The sequence below is a fragment of the Gracilinanus agilis genome, chromosome 4, assembly GCF_016433145.1.
Source record: "Gracilinanus agilis isolate LMUSP501 chromosome 4, AgileGrace, whole genome shotgun sequence".
In the NCBI taxonomy this organism is placed as follows: domain Eukaryota; kingdom Metazoa; phylum Chordata; class Mammalia; order Didelphimorphia; family Didelphidae; genus Gracilinanus; species Gracilinanus agilis.
The window spans coordinates 485247865-485270144 of NC_058133.1; the positions used below are offsets into that span (position 1 = coordinate 485247865).

The following is a 22280-nucleotide window of genomic DNA, read 5'->3' on the forward strand; positions in this document are numbered from 1 at the left end:
ATTCCATCAATCCTTTCTGATCCTAAGGCTTTCCTTTGTTACTAGTTTAACTACTTTTCAAGTTAAAGAACTTGCAAGAGAGCTGGGATGAGGGGATTTTTTCTTCCTCTCCCTTTCTCTCTCCCTCTCCCTCTTATTTTCCCTCTCTCTCTCCTATTCCCTTTCCCTCTCCTTCTCCCCCCATCTCTCCCTCTCTCCCCCACCCCAACATCATTATAATGTCACCATGTGCTGGGCTATGCACAATGACTTTGGAACAAGACTAAACTGGCCCAGATGGAGCTAATGACTTTTGCCCAACTTTCCCCCATCAACCAAAACTTCTCTATTCCCCACATATAAAATAGGAAGGTGACACTAAACAGTGGCTAAAGTCTCATTTAATTCTAAAACTTATGCTATCCAGGACAGCTAGGTGGCTCAGTGGATAGAGCCAGGCTTGAAGTCAAGAGGTCCTGGGTTCAAATCTGTCCACAGTAACAACAATAATATATGATGATCAAATGTGAATGACCTATTATGAACAAGGCAAGGATCCAGGGCAACTCCAAGGGACTCATGCCCCCAAAAAGCTACCTACCACCATAGAAGGAGCAGACAGAGTCCGAATGCAGATTGAAGCATGCCATTCTTCACTTTATTCCTCCATGAATTTTTCTCCAGTGTAAGCAATATACATCTTGTTTTACAACATGTAATAAATGATAATCTACCACCTGTATCATATTACCTGTCTTCTTGGGGAAGGGGGAGAAGAGGGAGGGAGGGAGAGAACACAGATTGCAAAGTGTCAGAAAATGAATATTAAAAATTATGCCAACATGTAATCTAGAAAAAAATAAAAATTTAAATGTAAAAAAATCTGGCTTTAGACACTTCCCAGTTGTGTGATCCTAGACAAGTCACGTAACCCCCATTGCCTAGCCCTCACTGCTCTTCTGCCTTGGAATCACTACATAGCATTGATTCTAAGATGGAAGGTGAGGGTTTTCTAAAAAAAAATAATTAATTAAATTAATGAAAACTTATTAACTTATTCATTAATTAAATTTTATTAAAATTCTAAAAAGATCCTAAGATATTATGCTATGATCTTATGATATAATCCAACAGTAAGTGGGGGGCAGTGGTGAGGAGTTAGCTCAGAGGTCTGAGTATCAGGGAGAATAAAGCTGGTGTCCCTGTGACTAGTAACCATCCATTCAATCCAGATGAAGCACATCTGGAAGATCAGCATACATCATGTAGCAAAGCTTGCACTGGCAGAGAACAATCTCTGATGTGTCGACACCCACCTGGCATGGTCACGGGGCCTGCCGACCGGCCAGCTACAGGAGACTGATTTTCTCCATGCCCTTGTTTCTCCCCCTCCACTCTTCGGTGCTTGGGTGCAAGCCTCAGCAGCCAGTCTGCAGGAGGAAGGGCAGTGGGAGGTAGAAGGGAGGACCAGAAGTTAATTCCATTTCATTTCCTTGTTGACAAGTCAGAAGAAGGGCTCAAATGAAAACAAACTGGAGGCAGCTGGGTGGTTCAGTGGATGGAGATCCAGGCCTAGAGATGGGAGGTCCTGGGTTCAAATCTCACAATAGACATGTCCTAGCTATGTGACCACTGAGCCATCATTGTCCATCCCTTGCCACTCATCTGTCTTGGAATCTATACTAAGATAAAAGTTAAGGTTTTTTTTAATTCTTGAGGAAAGCCCCCAAAAGCTTTTGCTTATGAGGGTTATATCTATTAATATCTATTGTATTAAAAATTAAAATAATTTAGTATTATGATAAAAATAATTTTTTCCTTAATCATAAGATTAAGATAAGACTCTGTGAAGTATTAGGGACCCTGGAGTCCCTGGACTCCACTTTGACAACCAGCAGTATATAGGAAAAGTTCTGTGGCTATAATTTGTGAGGCCACTGATAGGTTTATCCTTCTCCTTCTTCATCTTCCCTCCCATTGTAATAAATGAAAGTAAAATTATTAAATGTAATATTAATTAAAATATTGTGATCACCTTTATAAAATTAACTCTCAAGTCAGGAGTCTGTTAGTAGCTCTTAACAATGTAATTTTAATTTTAAAATGGGGATGTGGGGGGGGGGGAAAGGAAAGGTAGGAAGGGGACAAAAACCATCACCTATCTAAAAAAATACCCTAAGCCAAATCAGGAAGCCCACCAAACCCACAAAGCCCTCAAGTGGAGAGAGAGAGAGAGAGAGAGAGAGAGAGAGAGAGAGAGAATGAGAGAGATGAAAGAGAGAGAAAGAATGAGAGAGAGAATGAGAGAATAAGAAAAAGAGAGAAAGAGAGAGAGAGAATGAGAATGACATAGAGAAAGAGAATGAGAGAGAGAAAGAGAGAGAAAGAATGAGAGAGAATGAGAGAATGAGAGAGAGAATGAGAGAATAAGAAAGAGAGAGAAAGAGAGAGAGAATGAGAATGACATAGAGAAAGAGAATGAGAGAGTGAAAGAGAGAGAAAGAATGAGAGAGAGAATGCGAGAATGAGAGAGAATGAGAGAATGAGAAAGAGAGAGAATGAGAAAGAGAGAGAGAGAGAGAGAGAGAGAGAAAGAGAGAGAGAGAGAGAGAAAGAGAGAGAGAGAGAGAGAGAGTTCCCCTCATAAAATGGGATGTGGGGTAGGACAAACTTAGGGAGTGGTTTCTATCTATAAACTATATAGAGTATGGTACTCTCTCTACCAGTGAAGGTCTACACCACCTTCGCTGCAATTTCTAGTCCTAGACAGTCATTTGGAGACACTGAAAAGTCAAATAACTTGCTTCAGAGGGGGGACTTGAACCAATATCTCCTTGACTTCAAGATCAGTGCTACAGCCACTACTAGGTCACACTGATTGACCCATGTGGATTTAGAGTCAAGGAGTCCTGGATTCAAGTCCCCTTTCTTCTCTGACATTTACTGGCTGTGTGACCCCTAGTGAAACTTTCAGCCTCTCTAGGGTTAATTCCTCATCTGTAAAATGAGGGAGGTTGGACTCATTGATATCTAAGGGCCTTCCAATGCTAAATTTATGATCATACTTTTTGCATTTATTGATTTGTTTCCATAAAGACAAGGTAAAGTGTTGTGTCCTCTGCTATTCTCAGAGCACCATCTTCTCCCCACCTTCTAGCCTCACTCACATACGTATCCCCCACAGTTCCTCCCCCTTGAATTGCTGACAGGTTGTATTTATATTTGTTCCTTTTTCTTAGTTGGAGCTTGCCTCTCCACAACTCAGGATGTTCTGACCTAAAACTTCTAGCAAGCAGTTACAGCAGCATCAGCACCATGAACTTCAGAGGTGGTCGGATGCCCTATCTGAGCCCTGTGAGTCTACCTGGAATGGGCACCATGGTGGAGGTGGGCCAGGGAGGGCTACTTTCATGAACCTCTTAGGAGACAGATATGATTCTAGGGATATTAGAATGGATAAATAAAAAGAGAATGCCTTGTTTTGTTTTTGTTATGGAGGGAGGGGGATAGCAAGGATCCTATTTGGACTGGGTGCCATGGTGGAGGTCTACTTCCATGACCCAGTAAGGAAGCAGCTCTGGGGAGATGAATCTAGGGATATCCAAATAGAAAAGGGGGTGGAAGAGGGAAATGGCTGCTTAGGGAAATTTTGTCCAGATTGGGGAAAAGGATGGAGGGTGAGCTGGGGTGTTTATGGAGAGTTAGTTGATCAACATTTGCTCTTTGATTCAGGGACCCTGGCTTCTTGACTGTTCCACAAACAAGACCCTCCATCTTTCAGCTCCAGCTGTCCCTCATGTCTGGAATGTTCTCCCTTCATCTCTCATAACTACTGATTTCATTGGCTTCCTTCAAGCCTCAACTAAAATCCTTCCTTCTCCAGGAAGCCCTCTCCAGCCTTTCTTAATTCCAGTGCCTTCCCTATTTGTTGTTGTTCTGTCATGTCCAACTCTTCATGACCCCATTTGGAGTTTTCTTGGCAAAGATTCTGGAGTGGTTTGCCATTTCCTTCTCCAGCTAATTTTTACAGATGAAGAAACTGAGGCAAAAAGGATTAAGAGACTTGCTCAGAGTCACCCAGCTTTAAGGCCAGATTTGAACTCAGAAAGATGAGTCTTCTTGACTCCGGGTCTGGAACTCTATCCACTGTGCCATTTAGCTACTCCTCTTCTCTCTGTTAATTATCTCATATTTATCCTGTATATATTTGTTCTCACGTTGTACCCACCTTGAATCTAGGGACTGTCTTTTGCTTCTTTTTGTATCACTAGTACTTAGCACAGTGCTCGGCACATACTAGATGCTTAATAAATACTGATCAGTCAAGATAGTGTAGAATCAAGAGGAAAAGAGGAATGCTAATCTAGGGTTTGGGTCTCTGGGGAGAGAGAGTTGATAAATCTGAGAACCAGATGAAGGAATTCCAGGGAATAAGAATTGATAGTCCTCATTTGTTTAAAGCTTCAAAGCTCTTTATAACATCTCAAAGGCAGGTAATCTTAATATTATCCTCATTTGTTAGATGAGAAAACCGAGGCCTAGAAAGGCTAAGTGATTTAGGCTAATAAATAAGTTTGAGATAGGATTTGAACCCAGTTCTCCTTAACTCCCAGCATTATTTATCTCCATGTGCTGTTAGCTGAGATCTAGCAACAGTGCAGTAAAACAGTCCCTACTCTAGAAAGAGCCACCAGAATCTTTGGACTAAGAGGATACTATGGGGGCGGGTATGTTTGTGTGTGTGTGTATTGGGGTGCAGAATACCAGTAAATATTCAAAGGAGTAGATGATGGACCCAAGAATCTAGAAGAGGAAATCTCCTCCTCCTTGATATTCCAATGGGTAAGGCTGGTGGAAAAATGGCAAAATGCTTCACAGTCCCTTTGACTTTCTTCCATTGCTCCATGTTTGCCTCATCGCTAATCACAAGACCACAACTGAGGGTGCTGCAGCTGGAATTGAGATTTTCCTGTGACCTAGAACTTCACTTCATCTCTCCTCCTCTCTGCAGCCTGTGCCCTTTACGGGATCAATTCAAGGTGGACTCCAGGATGGACTCGAGATCACCATCAATGGGATGGTCCTTCCCTCCGATGGAAATAGGTACTGTTTGTCTTCTGGGTGGCTGGCCTTTAAACATTTTTTTTAATGAGCTAGTCATTATTTTTTTTCTTTCTCCTACCTCTCCCCCTTTCCACTATAGAGAAGGGGGAAGAAACAAAGCCCTTGTTAAAAAAAAGAGTGCCATGTCAATCAAAACAAAATGCCCTGTTGGCCTTATTGAGAAATTTTTGTCTTCTCAGCAGATCAGGGCACCCAGGGGCAGCAGGTTAGAGGCTTAGGCATCCAGGTGTAATAAATGAAAGTAAAATGATTAAATGTAATGTTAATAAATATTTGTTGTCGCCCTTATAAAATCAACTCTCAAGTCAAGAGTCTGTCAGTAGCTCTTAACGATGTAATTTTAATTAAAAAATGGAGATATGGTGGGGGGGGGGGGAATAAAATGTAGGAAGGGGACAGAAAATCTTGCCTATCTAAAAAAATACCCTAAGCCAAAATCCGAAGCCTGCCAAGCCACTTAGCCTGCCAAGCCCTTGACCCTTGAGCGAGGAGGGAAAGAGGGAGGGGTGGGAAGAGAGAGAGAGAGAAAGAGAGAGAGAGAGAGAGACAGAGAGAGAGAGAGAGAGACAGAGAGAGAGACAGAGAGAGAGAGAGACAGAGAGACAGAGAGAGAGANGTTGTTTAAAAGAAAAACATTTGAGGCAGGTAGACGCACAGAGAGAAAAGATAAGAAGCTAGAGCAGAATCTATAGGGCTTCACCTGAGACAAAAAAAGAAAGAATAGCAATCATGATCTCAGACAAAGGTAAAGCAAAAATCAATATGATTAAAAGAGATAAGGAAGTGAATTATATCTTGATAAAAGGCAGTACAGACAATGAAGAAATATCAGTAATTAATATGTGCACCAAATGATATAACATCCAGATTTTTAAAGGAGCTTATGGAGAAAATAGACAGTAAAACTATACTGTTGGGGGACCTCAACCTTCTCCTATCAGAACTAGATAAATCTAACAAAAAATAAAGTAAGGTAAGTGAATGAAATTTTAGAAGTTAGGTTTAATATATATATACATATATATATATATATATATATATATATATATATATCTGAAGAAGATCTTGGGTTCTTGGTGCCCTGAAAGCTTAACTTGAAAATTCAACAACTTGACATGGAAGCAAGGAAATTAAATGCAATCTTGGGTTATATTTAAGAGAGGTGGAGTTTTCAGGAATTCTTTGTTCAGTTCACACCTGGACTATTATGCTTAGTTCTCTTCAGTTCTCTCCCCAGTTCCTCAATCTCCTCCAAACTTCGTGATCTCCAATTTACCTCTGGTCAGTCATGCCTTAGACATCCACTCACAAGTATTCTGTTTTCATCCTCAGTAACTCTGACATCCCACAACCTGACTATGACTTCCTATCTCTTCATCTTTGCCCTTTTCATCTCCTCTAGTCCCCCCATGTCTTGGTGCCCTCTTGGGTTGTGACCCCAACTCTGACATTACTTCTCTCTTTTGAATCTCAGCCCTACTGTAGTTGAGCAGTCCTCTGCTTTTGAATCACCATCTCTCTTGACCTTTCCCTCAACTACAGATTATTTTGTCATTCACTTCCTTTTCTCCTACTCATATTATGATAAATGAAACTGGAAGAAGTGTTGAAACTGATTTAAAAAGGAAGTGAAGATGTTTGGAGATGGTGCTGACTGAACCTACTGAACCATTTATGTTATCTAACCCCAACTGGTCTCACATGACAGCAAGGAAGTCCTTTTACTCCCTCTCTAATAGATTTCCCTAGACCATTTCCCACCGAAGCTGTCCCAAACCACTTTTCTCCTCATGTTTCACACATCTTCCCATCTTTTCCTGATTTCAGCTGAGGTCCATCCTTTACTGAGAAAACTGAATTCTTCTACCATGTGAAGGCTGACTCCTTCCCTTTTCTTCATCTCAAAATCCCTTGCTATCAGCCATCCCTTCTCCACTCCACTCTGATAACAAGATGGCCCTTCCCCTTGCCAAGACAACACCATTACAGATGCCCTTGATCCCATCTCTTCCCATCTTTTTGAGCAGATTGATTCTCAACCTCCCTTCGTTCTAATCTTCAGCCTCTAAAATTGTCAACTACTTTTCCAGTACCTTCAAATACTCCCATCTCTTCTTCCTTAAAGGGAGAAGGGAAGAAACATTTACTAAGCATCTACTATGTGCTAGGAACCCTGTGCTAAATGCTTCACAAATATTATTTCATTTGATTTTCACAAAAATCCTGGGAGTTAGGGATTATTATCCCCATTTTACAGTTAAGGAAACTGAGGAAGACAATGGCTATGGAACTTTCTCAGGATTACACAGCTGGTAAGTATGTGAGCCCAGATTTAAACTCAGATCTTTCTGATTCCAGTCCCAGTGCTCTATTCCCTATGTCACCTAGCTGTCTCAGAGATGAGAAGAAAGCAAACAGCATTTGAAATGCCTACTATGTGCCAGGCACTATTCTAAACATTTTACAAATATCTCATTTGATCTTCACTCTAACCTTGGGAGGTAGGTGCTCTTTTATTCCGATACATTATATGCACGCGCACACACACACACACACACACACACACACACACACACACACACACACTTCAACAATGTAAATGGGAAGGAGAACCAAACAATCCATTCTGAATGATGGGAAATTAGAGTGACCAACCTTGGCTTCAATGAAGAGCTTTGAGGAGATACTTCCCTTCTTGCTACTCTTTCTTTGCAGAGGTGAGAAACTATGAGTATGGAACCCTCTATATAATATTTAATTTTTTGGTTTTCTTTTACTTTTTGTTATAAGTGATTGCTATCTAATAGGAGATGGAAGGATATGTTGGGAAATGTGGGTGAGAGAAAAACAAAAGATATCAATTCAGTATGTATATATTTCAAAGAAATAAAGCAAGATTTACAGAAAACAAGGAAAATATTTACTCAACACTATGCTAGGTGCTGGAGGTACAAATCCCAAAAGAAGACATTCCCTGATCTCAAGGAATACACATTCTATTAGAGGGAGAAAATATAAATAGGACAATAGCCAGGGAGGGGTTTGGTTTGGGAAGTAAAAGTATTTTCTATAGCAATGGCCACATTGATTTGATCTGGATTCCAGAGCCAGAAGGGAAGTGGGGTACATGAGTAAGCATTAGCATCAGGGTGACAGGCAAGAAGATGTCAGGAGTGTGTGGTATATGCTATGTAAATAGAAATAAGTTTTGAGTTACTCACCTTTGAGGTTCGTCCATGTCATTGATGCTATCCATGGGCATGGATGATGGAGGCTCAATTGCATTTCTCCTTTCAGTAATAGGCTTAAAAGTCAGAAATGTTCTTCGGGCCTGAAGAAAGATGTGTGTGGTGTTGGGTAGAAGCAGACCTCCAGGTCTCCAACCTCTAGGACTCATCTTTTTTTTTAAATTTTTATTTTGAATATTTTCCCTTAGTTACATGTTTCATGTTCTTTCCCTCTCCCCCAAATCCCCCAACCCCCCTTAGCCGACACACAATTCCACTGGGTTTTACATGTATCATTGATTAAGACCTAATTCCATATTAGTGATAGTTGGACTAGAGTTATCGTTTAGTGTCTACATCCCCAGTAATATCCCCATTAGCTCATGTGTTCAAGCAGTTGTTTTAATGTGGCTAATTTTCTTTCTCATAAGTTCCTCAGCCTTGCTCTAGATCCTTGCATTGCTGCTAGTAGACAAGTCCATTATGTTCGTTTGTACCACAGTGTATCAGTCTCTGTGTACAACATTCTCCTGGATCTGCTCCTTTCACTCTGCATCAATTCCTGGAGGTCTTTCCAGTTCACATGGAATTCCTCCAGTTCTTTATTCCTTTGCACCTCCAGTACTCATCTTGATGGTTCCCAGGGTCCCACTGGACTTCTTGCTAATACAGCTTCCTTCTGTTGGCAGGTGATGGTGAATGGAAGCTACTTTGTTGAGTATCAGCACCGGATTCCTTTCCAATGGGTGGACACCATTACTGTCAATGGCATGGTGCAGCTAACCTACATCAGTTTCATGGTCAGAATGAGTGACATCAGCCTCCTCCATCATTTCTTTTCCCTTTCCAAGCTGAGATCCCATTGGGTGGTATCCTTTATTACTGCTATACTTACTACCACACTTACTATTGTAGTGCAGGGATTTTTCATGCAATTTTGCCCTAGGCAAACCTGTCAGTTACCCTGAATGGAATTTTGCCGATGGCATGTGCCATGGGGCAGGTGCCAACTGGCAGTTGGGCTATGGCTATAAAAAGCCCCTGCAAACCCAACCCTAGGTTCTGATTTCCCTTGACCTCACCCAGACAATTTGCTACTCCTGACCTTCCCCTTGGGGCCCTGGGTGGTGAAGGGAGGAGGGTTGTAGATCGTCTGGGTGAGGTTAAGGGAAATCAGAACCTAGGGTTGGGTTTGCAGGGGCTTTTTATAGCCACAGTCCAACTGCCAGTTGGCACCTGCCCCATGGCATATGCCATTGGCAAGATTCCATTCAGGGTAACTGACAGGTTTGCCTAGGGCAATATTGCAAGCAAATTCCCTACACTACACTACTTACTTATTGCTACTATAAATATTATTTCATTTGATCCTCACAATAAGCTCTTCTTATCCCCATTTTATATAACACACACACACATACCCAGATGTCATTGGTGATTGCCCTTTGTGTTTCAGTGATGAGTTTGGGGTAATAGTCTGGCCAGAGAATTCCCTACCAGGTTTTATTATTCCAGCTCCATCAATTGACTCCACAGGGGGAAAAAACCCTGATAGTTTCAGCAGTAAAGGTTTCATACACTAGATATTTTCATAGACTCAAATACATACCTTGACCCCAAAGAGGAAGGATTGACTTAGCAAGTCATTAGTTCAGAGATGGAGGGTTTCCTTTCTGTTTCTTGCTTCAGACAGGATTTCTTCCTAATGTGGTTTATATCTAAACTGAGGTGTACAGGGTTCTCACAGAAGACTAGCATCTCTAGCGTGAGAATGCTTTCCTCCTTTAGGGTCCACTTGTTATTCAGCTCTCACATGTGGCTTCAAGAAGCTGCACAAGTGGCCACATCCTGGTAGCAAGCACGGTGGCCACATCCTGGTAGACTGGGACCAGAATTCAAACTTCAAAATGACTTCCCCAGGTGGAAGATGGGGATGAGAACAATGTGTTCCAATGGCCATGAAGGCAGTTGAACTAGGCACTGTGAAGTACCTAGAGCTTGGTCAGACATTGGAGACATCAAGGTCAACCACTGCATCCCAGGCCATCACCAGTTAGCCTGACTTTTGTTCTGCCAACTGGACTTGGATGATTCTAGAATGAGAGAATGAGGCTGATGACTTTGTGCAATTCTGCCTTGCTTAAATCCAGTTTATGCACAAATCAGAAGACATCACCCCTGGATGTCATTTTAGTCTGCTTTAAGTACAGAGGACAACCAACTAACCAATACCTAAAACCAATTTAATTCACTAAGCATTTAACACCTCCTAAATATAAGACACTATCCTGGGCACTACACATACAAAGGCAAAACTCAAACATTCCCAGCCCTCAAGGAACTTCTTCTTGGGGACACAACCCATTCATAGAAAAGAAAATACAAAATAATTTAGGAAGGCAGAAAGCACTAATAACTAGGAGGATCCAAGAAGATTTCCTATAGAAGATGATATCTGAATTGAGTTTTTTTTCCAAACATTTATTAATATTCATTTTTAACATGGTTACATGATTCATGCTCCTCCTTTCCCCTTCACCCCCCGCACTCCCCCCACCCATGGCCGATGCGCATTTCCACTAGTTTTGTCATGTGTCCTTGATCAAGACCAATTTCCAAATTGTTGGTAGTTGCATTGGTGTGGTAGTTTCGAGTCCACACCCTCAGTCATGTCCACCCCAACCCATGCGTTCAAGTAGTTGTTTTTCTTATATGTTTCCTCTCCTGCAGTCCTTCCTTTGAATGTGGGTAGCGTCTTTACCATAAATCCCTCAGAATTGTCCTGGGTCATTGTATTGCTGCTGGTACAGAGGTCCATTACATTCGATTTTACCATAGTATATCAGTCTCTGTGTACAATGTTCTTCTGGCTCTGCTCCTTTCGCTCTGCATCTGTTCCCGGAGGTCTCTCCAGTTCGCCTGGAACTCCTCCAGTTTATTATTCCTTTTAGCACAATAGTATTCCATCACCCGCATATACCACAGTTTGTTCAGCCATTCCCCAATTGAAGGACATACCCTCCTTTTCCAATTTGTTGTCACCACAAAAAGCGCAGCTATAAATATTTTCGTACAAGTCTGTTTATCTATGATCTCTTTGGGGTACAAACCCAGCAATGGTATGGCTGAATTGAGTTTTAATAGAACCTAAAGATTCTGGCAGGATGTCTGAAAATCACCTATTGTTGTGGTTTGGTTTGTTGTCTTTCTTAGTATCTTTCTCAAATTGTAAGACTGCCAAAGTGAGGGAGGGAAAATATGCATACACATTCGTATATTTTATATATGTTATACACATGCGCGCACACACACACACACACACACAGAGAAAAGCATTTGTATATATCCATGGTGGTGAGCCTATGGCACACATGCCAAGGGGCAATCAGAGCCTTCTATACAAATAATATCTATTCCTTTCTTTACAAGGCTTCTATCATGATGTACTTCAAGAAAAAGTTATCCCCCAAATATATAGGATGTATTAAATGAAGCAGAAGTCCGTATTAAGAACATATAACATTGTCTTGAAATAAGCATTTTCAATATACTTCAACAAATTTTCTGCCAAACAGTTAACAGTTTCTCATTGTTGTCTTTTCCTTGGGAGCTGTGGATTGGCAGAATCCTTAAATATTCCTGTTAACTGTTATTTACATTTCAAAGAAAAGTCAATATTTGATTCTAAAAAAAGATTCTAAGAGTCAGAGTTGGGAGAGAACATATGCCAGGCACACAATACACATACCCTGGGACAAGGGCATAGAGGTGGAAATAACAAGCAGGCCAGTTTGGAAGGGATTGATAGGAAATAGAGTTGGAAAGCTACATTAAAGTCAGAACTTAGAGGGCTTTAAATGACAGACTAAAGAACTTACCTTTTATCCTAGAAGTGATAAAGAATCATCTGTTTCTTGAGCACAATAGTGACACACTGAGACCTATGTCTTAGGAAAATTATTTTGGTGAGTGTTGGAAAAAGGAGATTCTAGATGCAGAGAGATTGATTGATTAGGAGATTATTGCAATAGTCCAAACAAGGGCTGAGTGGAGACAAGGGGGCCCATGAGAGAGATAGTGAGATAGAATCAACAAGGCTTGCATAGCAGGTTTTTAGAAATGATTACCCCATGTGCAGTCTATGTGAGGACTGAATAGGTTGTGTGGCATGTGACATAAAACTCATTCCCCTTATTAGCCTGTTATTTGACTCATTATGTTATTCTCATTCCACTTTCTAATGCAATCAAAGCCTTATTAGCCTGATACTTCCTTTTAAATGAATAGAAATGGAAAATATTCCTCACGGGTTAATTAAATTTGAGCTCCCATCTTAGTTTATTATGTAAACTGGATAAGCTCCTTTTCCCATAAGCTTTCACTCCATCTCTCTAAATTTTAAACTCTCAGAGGCTTAAATAAACATCACTGTGATTGGCTATACAATTTATTAACAAGGTAGCATAAAAATACACATTTAACCATTTCAACAATATATCACAGTTAGAGGGATCACAGTCGGGATTACCTCTAACCCTCAATAGCACTTGCTGACTTCTTAGTCATGGAAGCACAGAACCACCATTCAGCTCTTACAAGGCAAAGTTTCTCAAAAATTCTCTTCAAGAATCTTCTTCACAAGATGAGTCAAAGTCAGTATCTCAGAAGCGAAGCTCTCTTAGACTCTTCTCTCTACTCTCAAATAGTCTTTCCCCATCCATGGCAGTTGCGAGTCTCTAAATATGGTGAAAGACTATTTCTCCCAAGACTGGATTCCAGCTTAAAGATATGGGAACAGTATCCATGGCAGTCTCATCAGGAAAAAGAATAAGTCAGGTGGGTCTATTAGAATAATGAAGTCATTTAGCTGAAGAGAGGAGGCATTAGTCAATGAGTCATGCCCCACCTCTGGTACTCACCTGTGAGACCTTAGACAAATCATTTTACAGATGAAGTCTCTGATGCTCTGGGAGGATGAGTGATTTACCTAAGGTCACTTATCTTAGTGTTGGAGGAGGGATTTGAGTCCAGAGCCTTTGACTCATATCATTTTCTCTGTTCTCTTACAAAGGAATCCTTTGGATCGTTTTCAGGACAGAAATATGTAAGTTATTTCCAGATGTAAGGAAGTGTGGATATTGGGGGATGGGGCGTAGAATGGGGTATCCCTCACACCCTGTGAGATTTAAGGGGAAAAAGGTCTTCTCTGATAACCTAAGACTACAAAGACCCAGACTTGGAAATGACACAGAGAACTCACATGAGAGTGAGGGCATGGTGGGCAGGAGAGTGGCATCTTCATGCCTTCACTTTCTTGACCTGAAAGTCCTACTTTGAGCCTGGCAGCCTCAGTGTCTCCCATTGCCCTCTGTGTCCATTTTCCTCTTGCCTTTCATTGGTTTTCAGGTTGTTCTGTCTCTTTGTCACTTTTTTCTGAAAAGTCCTGAATTATTTTTCCAATTCCTCTTCTATATACTGTTATGAAGGGGTGAAGGTCAAAGGGGTCTTGAGCCAGCAACAGGCTAGCAGGAGGTTGGAGTTGATTGTTAGGCCAGAGTGGGCAACCTCAGTTGGGTATGGAACTTGCTTATGAAAGTACAAGGATCCAAACCCTGAAAGCTGTTGCCCAGTGAACCCTCACAGCTACCACTAGGCTCCTTTAAGGTGTCAGGCAGCTGGCCCTCCCTGCTGAGGAAACAGCCTCCTATGGGTTATGGCAGAATGGCAGGAAGTGGATGTAGGACTTCCTGTCCCTCTACTATGGAGTTTGTTTGAACCTTAACAGCTCAGAATTCCCTTCTTGTTGCCTGTCCTCCTTAGCCTTCGATGGTAAGGGAATAATCACAGGACTCTCTTGCTAAAGGCTATGGGATTTATTGGTCACTGGGGAAGGAACAAGGCGATGGTAAGAGGGCTTGGTAACACTAATCTGTTGCTATGAAATCACTGGATGAAGCTGGTAGAAGGTTCTTGGAAGGTCTTGGCTGACTGAGGGCTTTTTATACTCTCAGTTCAACTGCCAGGAGGTATCTGCCATGTGACGCATGCCACCCTCAACATTCCATCCAGGGCAACTGACAGGTTTGACCTAAGCCAAACATGGCAATGCTAAAACCTGTATTACAATCCTGGGTGGCACATTTTTAAGCTTAACTCTCTAGGCAGCAGGAATCTGTCCCTTTGGGCGCTGCTGAATACTCAATGACTTTTATTTTACTGCAGAACTTGCCTTTCCATGCCTCAGTCTATGGAGGACTCTATGCAGGCAAATTCCTACTTGTGCTTGGCTCTGTCCTGCCTACTGCTGACAGGTAACCCATAGGCAGAGGACTTCCCACAGGCCAGGCAGGCACTGGCCAGAGTTCACGGGGTTCCAAGCCCCTCACTAATCCTAATCAAAAGGGCACTTACTACAGGGTTGGTATTTTCCAATTCTCCAAAGACATTCTCCTGTCATCCTGAATAATTCAACAAGAACAATTCAACAAATACTAAATACCAACTAAGCCCAAGGCAGTAGGACCTTGGAATCAGGAAGACCTGGGTTCAAGTCCTTCTCTTGATGCATACTAGCTGTGTGAGCTTGGGCAAGCTGCTGAACTGTTCAGTTCCCCAGACATCTGGTTAAGACAAAGAAGCTGCTGATCTCCACTTGTAAAGGGATGACTTTTTTTTTAAACACTTATCTTCTGCCTTAGTATCAATTCTAATATAGGAGAGTGGCAAGGGTTAGGCAATGAGGGTTAAGTAACTTGCCCAGGATCACACAGCTAGGAAGTGTCTGAAGCCAGATTTGAACCCCAGTCTTCCTAATCCCAGGCCTGGAACTCTATCCACTGTGCTACCTAGCTGTTCCATTGAGGAACAACATCTTACTGACGTGTCCTTCAGGTTTGAAATCAACCTGAGGAGTGGGAATGACATCGCCTTCCACCTGAATCCACGGTTTCAAGAGAATACCATAGTCCGAAACAGCCATATCAACTCCTCATGGGGACCTGAGGAGCGTGCTCTGTCCAGTGTTATGCCCTTCATCAAAGGCCAGACCTTCATGGTAAGGCATGGGGAGGAGGAAAGGGGAGGCGGGTGAATCTAGAACTTCAGTGTTTATCTACAGAGTACAGTGAGCTGGGAAAAGGAGTTCAATGAATCAGGGCTACTTTGTTTTATAGGGTCCTTCCCCAGGGAGTCCCTTTCAAGGATGAGGGAAAATCCACACACACACCCCTAGGTCTCTGTACCTCTTGGAAAAGTGATGATTTCCTCGGAAAGACCAGGGGCAGGGGAGCTTCTAAACTGGTTTGTGGAGCACATACTGAGAAATAATATAATTTATACCTAGAGTGACACAGAATGATGACCTTAGCCTGGCTTCATTTAAGGATTTTGTCAGCTTGGATTCTTTGCCACTGACACATCCACTTTATTCATTTGTTTTTAATTTTTATTTTTAGAAAACCTCTACCTTCTGTCTTAGAATCAGTTCTAAGGCTAGGCAAGGAGCTAAGTGACTTGTCCAGGGTCACACAGCCAAAGAATGTTTGAAGCCAAATTTGAACCCAAGTCCTCTTGACTCCAGGTCTGGTGCTCTATCCAGAGTTTTACCCAGATGCTCCTTCAGCCACTTTAAAGCTTGTTTTGCATGTTGGTTATTATTTCCTGAGAGGAGACATAGTCATAGTGGGTAGAGAGCCAGCCCTGGAGTCAGGAAGAAATGGGCTCAAGTCTTGCTGGGAAACTCTGGGCAAATCAACCTCCTGGGGCCCCTGGACAAGTCCCTCTGACTGTATATTGCAGAGCTATATGGGTACGAAGAGTTTCCACGTGAAGTTTTCTTGATCGGTGAAATCAGAAATCCATTTCCCATCCCCTCTTTTCCAAAATTATGATCCTATATGACCAATGAGGGACTGAAGAGCAGAAAAGTCAAGTCACCCACATTTCAATCTCTCTTTGTCTGAACCCTGACTAGAGGGCAGTCTGAATAGCTTGTCTCCTTGTTTTCCAGGTGCTGATCACCTGTGAAGCCCAAGGCTTTAAGGTGACTGTCAATGGGCAATATCTGTTCAGTTACAACCACCGAGTAAAGAACCTGTCATCGATCAACATGCTGGAGGTGGCTGGGGACATCCAGCTGAATCATGTCCAGGTCTAAAGGAGGGTCTTTGCACCCACCTGTCCCAGCCTGAATCTATCCCTGTTCTCTCCCTCCCCAAGACTTTACTCAACCAGGCTCACACCCATGCACCCTTTGGCTAGAGATCTTGCCCTGGCATCATCCCCAATGGATGTTCAGCAAGGAGTTGTGGTACACTGCTCCCCTTATTATAGAGGAAAGTGGGTCAGGGCCATAACTTTATTTCCCTGCCCTTCCATCCCTCCAATGCCTAGTAAAGGCTTAGTGCATGGTATGTGCTTAATAAATGCTTGATTAGTTGATTGAAGGTTGCTTCTATTCTAGTAGAGTGGAAGTTCTTTGAGGACAAACATGCCTTCATTTCTCTTTGTATCCCCAATGACTAGCACAGTGCTCATGGTTATAGGCTGATGGATAGTTCCTTCCTCAAAGTAGACTAATGCATATAAACTGCTTTTTCAAACTTTCAAGATTTGTTGGGTTTTTTTTTAAACCTTTAGCTTCTCTCCTAGTAACAACTTTAAGAAAAAAGGGCAAGGGCCAGACAAATGGGGTTTAGTGACTTGCCCAGGGTCACACAGATAGGGAGTATCTGGGGCCAGATTTGAACCCAAGTTCTCCCGATACCCAACCTGGTGCTCTAACCACTGAACTTACAAGTTGCCCCCTTTTCAGCATTATTATTTTAAAAATCGGTTATTATTGGGAGATCAAGACCCATCAAGAAACCACCACACAGACCCTTAGCTCTTTCCCTAAGTGCAAAGTCATTTATTGGTAAAGCTAGAATCAAATGGAATCCAAGCTGACTCCTAAAGAAAGTGCATAGTTGAAAGCCCAGTCTATTTCATTCCAGTCTACTTCCTTAGTGTTGGTATCAACACAGAAAAGAAACCCCACTTTTACAAAAATAATAGAAGACATTGTCATTAAGAGATAAAGCCCATTTCCAAACCATACCCCAAAGTGAAACTTTAAGCTTCCTCTATCCCACCCTTCCCCCTCCCTCCTCATTATGTCTCAGGTTTCCATTCTACAGATAATTTGTCTTTCTTCTCTCTTCTGTTTCCATATGTTGTAGCAGCTACTTTGACTTAGTAGAAAGAACACCAGACTTGAAATCAGCAGGCTTGGATTCCTATCCCGTTCTGTTTGTGTTCTCCCTTTATCTCAAAATCCTCCTCTCTAAAATGAAGGAGTTGCATCGGGTTCCTTCATGCTCTAAATAGAAGATCTTATGGTTCCAAGTGACCCATGTCTTGGCACTGGGAATGGGATCTCTATCACAAGTGAACTGATGCTGGTGTCCAGCACGAGCTGTCAGTCCACTTGGTGCCTCCATATTTGTATGTCACTTTCAGGGGTCTGACTAGCTACTAAGAGCACAACTACTGGGGGCTCAGAGTTAAGTGACTACTTTTCCTAGGATTCCCAAAGTAGGAAGTACCAGAGGTGGGATTTGAACCCAAGGCTTACAGCCTCTAAGTCCAGCATTTTGTCCCCTATGCCTTCCTTCTTTCTCTATCTATGTCTAAGGGACAGGGATAGAGAATGAATCTATAATTTCATTGATAGAGTGTTTGGTGAGTAAAATCCCTCTATCAGTGCAGGCTATCACCTTCTCTACTTAGCCTTAGAGAATCGTTCAGAGCAGCAAGGGGCTAAATAATCTGTCCAGTATCACACAGTCAGTATGGGTCAGAATTAATCTTTTTTTGAAACCTTTACCTTCTGCCTTAAAATCAATACTATATATTGGTTCCAAGGCAGAAGAATAATAGTAAGTTCTAGGCAGTGGGGGTTAAGTGACTTGTCCAGGGTCACACAGCTAGGAAGTGAATGAGCCCAGATTAGAATTTAGGATTTCCCATCTCTGGGCCTGATGCTTGACCCACTGAGCCACCTAGCTGCCCCCCAGAATTCACTTATGGACCATTCTGGATAAGCCCAAGGGTTTCTTGAGAGCCTATTTTCTCCCGGTTTGGGATAGAGGGTCTTAAATAAAGACAATATAAATAACTGTACACACTAATTAGCCTGCCCTCAGTCACCTGTCGTAGCATGGCCCTTGGCAAGCCTAAAGATTACAGTACGATACATCCATTGTAAACAGAATACCATGTGTTGACCATAGCCATGATTACAGAAGAAGCTTGACTCCCTTTCTTATGTTCCTGGCCCATATGGCCACTTAGTCCAAAAAGACCTAAATATGCCTACCCAGTCTGTGCCCAAAGGTACAATTCGGTCCTTGGGGGATGATTGCAGCCAACTTTCCATTATCTGAGGCTAGGAGAGGGGGTGAGCAGTGGACCTAGTTTTGGTGAGGAGAGGTGTCATCAGGTCCCAGCATAGCCATCTCTCTTCTCCGTTGCCCAGCAACCACAAGTGGTAGGTGGGGTGGGAAGAGGAGACAGAGCATGAGACAGATGTCAGGGCTGGGAGAAAGAATGGGAGGAGGTTGACTCTTCTTCCCTCTTTGGCTGCAGAAAATGAAGTGGCTACATCCCTTGGTGGCAGTTCTAGCTGAGTCCTCCTGCTCTAGGGACCTTGGTCTCCTCTGGTTTTGATGTTCCTGGGTTAGTTTTCACCTCGTAGGGAAAGACAGCCCCAAAGATGTCTTCGTGGTATCGTTTCTGGCTCTGAGAGAGAGAGAGAGAGAGAGAGAGAGAGAGAGAGAGAGAGAGAGAGAGAGACAGAGAGACAGAGAGAGTGAGATAGAGGGACAGAGAAACTGTAAATAAGCTTCATTGATTGAATTGGCTTTCCCCCCTCCTTCTGTGGGTCTCCTGATGCCAAGCATGACCCTCTGCACTTGGTGCTAGGGTTCTGCCACAAAAGATGCCCATTTTGGAGCAGCTAGGTGGAACAGGGGATAGAGCGCCAGGTCTGGAGTCAAGAGGACCTGGGTTCAAATATGGCTTCAGACATTTCCTAGCGGTGTGACCCTTTTTGATGTAAGTTTTCAGTTTACAATGGCTCCAGGAAGGAGGAAATGCCAGGCTTATTATGGCAAGGGAGCTGGGACAGAGTCTCGTTTCAAATCCAGACTCAGCTGTGTACTAGCTGAGAGCCTTTGGGCATGAAACTTTGCCTCTCTGATGCCAAGAGAATTGGATGGAGTGTTCTCCAAGGTTCCTTCTGGTTCAAAAATCTATGATACATCCCATTCCCTTGTGTATCCTTAGATTCCTCTTTGAAAGAGCCTTCAAAACACTGTATTTCCTCCCTGAAATGAGGAAGGGGGAAGAGAGGAGAGGATAGAAATTTCTCTTCCTATTTTATAGCTGAGAAAGTAAAATTGCCTCACTGCAGGCCACAAAGCAAGAGAGTAGCAGTTCATCTGAGCCTGTACCCAGGTCTCTTTCCATCCCTCCTCACAAGGTGATGAGGATGGTACCATTTGCCCAGCAATCTTGGCACAGGCTTTACCTTGAGCTGGAAGAAATAGTTCTCAGTCTGTTCTTCACTCATCTTCAGCCTGGTGGCAAAGAGTTCCTTCAGGGTTTGGGTCACATCCCGGGCCATCCTCACATCCCCGCAGACATACAGGTGCCCGTTGTCCTTGTGCAGTGTCTGGATCACCTCATCTGCCAGTCGCTCTCTCAAGATATCCTGAACATAGACCTGGGAAGGAACAGTAGCAATTAGAGAGCTGCCGGGAGAGCTCTCAGTTGGATTTGACCTTGCCCCTCTAGACACGCTTTCAGCTAGGGTCTGCTTGCCTAGTGTGGCTGGGCACATCCTCAAACAGATGTTGTAGAAGGACATGGAGGCAGCCATAGCTTTGATTATAAACTCCCGAGCAGGTAAGGACCAAGTGGTTAACTATTCTTATATACAGGCTTATATTCTTACATTCAAGCTTATTAAAACTTAAGCTTTAATGAATTAAATTTTGAGCTTTAAGTTCAAATTAAATAAAAATATACATTTAATAAATTAATTTACTAAGTTAAAGTTTAAGCTTTAATAAGCTCAAATTAAATTATAATTTAATAAATTAAAAATAAATTTACTCACTTAAAGTTTAAGCTTTAATAAGCTTAAATGCTGGGGAATCTCTGCATATTCTTTTTTTTAAAACCCTTACCTTTTGTCTTAGTCTCAATACTGTATATTGGTTCTAAGGTAGAAGCGCCATAAGAGCTAGGCAAGGGGGGGTTAAGTGACTTGCCCAGGGTCACACAGCTAGGAAGTATCTGAGGTCAAATTTGAACCCAGAACCTTCCATCTCTAGACCTGGCTCTCAATCCACTAAGTTACCCAGCTGTATATTGTTTCCAATCTAATATATAGAGGATTTCATTTGTGGTCTGAAATAGAAGAAAGAGCGCTAAACCCAGACAGAAAGTCAGAGTTTGAGGCTTGCCCCTGATAGTTCCCAGCCTTGTGACTAAGTCATGTTAACCTTTTTGAGCCTTTTTCCTCATCTGTAAAATGGGGACATATACTATCTTCCTCATAAGATTATTATGAAGAAAGTATTATGTGCATCTTTTCCAATGGAGTTCAGATAAACAATTCTGAGGCAAATCATTAATGTTTTGCTTTTATGCTTCCTTGAACCCAACACTCCAAATGTATCCTGGTTCTCCTGACTAGATCTGGTTAGACACAATTTTTTAAAGCTTCCCTTTCCCCCAATTACATGTAGAAACATTTTTTTTACAATTGTTTTCTGACATTTTGCAATCCAGATTCTGGACTCATTTTTAAAGAGCTTTCTGGGAAGGTCGATGAGGGGAGAGTTGCTATGCCCGAAAGAAAGAGACTCAGATTTCAAGAGGGATGGGGAGGTGACTTATCCAACTTCACACAACCAATCAGTGGCAAATCCAGATCCATCCCTCCTTCCAGGGGAGAACTGGAGGCACAAGGACACAAAGCAATGGCCAAGGAGCTCCCTCCTGCTTTTTCGATATCCTGCTCTTTAGCTCTGTGAACTTCTCTTTTAGAAATATTTCAATGGCTGTATTTCAACAGAATTCATTTCTTTTGGATCCCCTTATTTAATTTGATGTATTTAAAAATAGGACTCTGAGGAGGGGTCCCTGGGCTTCACCAGACTGTGGTGGTAGTTAGTGGTGATGCTGGTCCACTGGCGCAGAGATCTAAAGCAAGGAGGGAGCTCAGAGGCTCAGTGCCCAGTCACATGGATAGTGAGTAATACAAGCAGGATTCGAACTCAGTTCCTACAGCCCCAGGGTAGCATGCCTTCCTCTGTATCATGCCCTGGAATATAAGGGCAAGCCTTGGCATTGTACCTTCCCAGAAAGCTTTAAGAGGGAGGAAAAGTAGTTAGAGTAGGGGGCTGAGGGCCACTTTCCCAGCTTACCTTGGGCTGGCCCGGCTGGCGGGAGTACGCTGTGTAGACATCCCGAAGCACCCCTTTCTGTGTCATCTCTTTCATCTCCTCCCGATACAGGTGGTCCATTTCAGGGTGTCGGCATCCAAACACCAACGTCATGCTGGCAGTCTTGCGGCCTGGGGAGTGAATGGACTGCAGTTACCAAAGCAGGCACCAGAGGACACTGTGCCCTAAGAAAGAACACCCAACGTCTAGCGAGTCAAATAATGAGGGTTTGGGAAAGGGGCTGGAGAGGGAGTCTGGGAAGGGCTGCAATGTTAGGGTGCTCTCTCTCTCTGTGTCTCTCTCTCTCCCTCTCCCTTTCTCTCTCTGTCTCTGTCTCTCTCCCTCCCTCTCTCTCTCTCCCTTTCTCTCCCTCCTTCTCTGTCTCTCTCTCTCTCTCCCTTTCTCTCCCTCCTTCTCTATCTCTGTCTCTCTCTCCCTTTCCCTCCCTCTCTCTCTC

The 22280-nt window shown here is 42.7% G+C and overlaps 2 protein-coding genes across 2 annotated transcripts in view; one reads left to right on the forward strand and one right to left on the reverse strand.

Moving 5' to 3' along the window:
• The first annotated feature begins 3294 nt into the window (after positions 1-3294).
• LOC123246792 (galectin-9-like) lies at positions 3295-16865 on the forward strand. The gene is made up of 7 exons (XM_044675583.1): positions 3295-3333; positions 4991-5082; positions 8953-9130; positions 13402-13434; positions 14553-14641; positions 15222-15384; positions 16339-16865. The coding sequence occupies exons 1-7, from the start codon at positions 3295-3297 to the stop codon at positions 16483-16485; spliced, it is 741 nt and encodes a 246-aa protein (XP_044531518.1). The 3' UTR covers positions 16486-16865.
• A 1840-nt stretch (positions 16866-18705) lies between these two features.
• The window catches only part of NOS2 (nitric oxide synthase 2), a 61506-nt gene continuing 57931 nt past the window's right edge, over positions 18706-22280 (reverse strand). Inside the window, exons 24-26 of the mRNA XM_044676252.1 lie at positions 21806-21954; positions 19900-20094; positions 18706-19109 (exon numbers count right to left, since the gene is read on the reverse strand). Coding sequence (XP_044532187.1) covers positions 18990-19109; positions 19900-20094; positions 21806-21954 — 464 coding nt within the window. The 3' untranslated portion in view covers positions 18706-18989. The remainder of the gene's footprint in view (positions 19110-19899; positions 20095-21805; positions 21955-22280) is intronic.

Bases quoted from the DNA above. Each gene is read 5' to 3' on its own strand.
- LOC123246792 (XM_044675583.1), top strand. From the start codon at position 3,295: ATGAACTTCAGAGGTGGTCGGATGCCCTATCTGAGCCCT. The intron at 9,131-13,401 runs GTCAGAATGAGT...TCTCTTACAAAG, and splicing joins TAACCTACATCAGTTTCATG to GAATCCTTTGGATCGTTTTC. The intron at 14,642-15,221 runs GTAACCCATAGG...CGTGTCCTTCAG, and splicing joins GTCCTGCCTACTGCTGACAG to GTTTGAAATCAACCTGAGGA.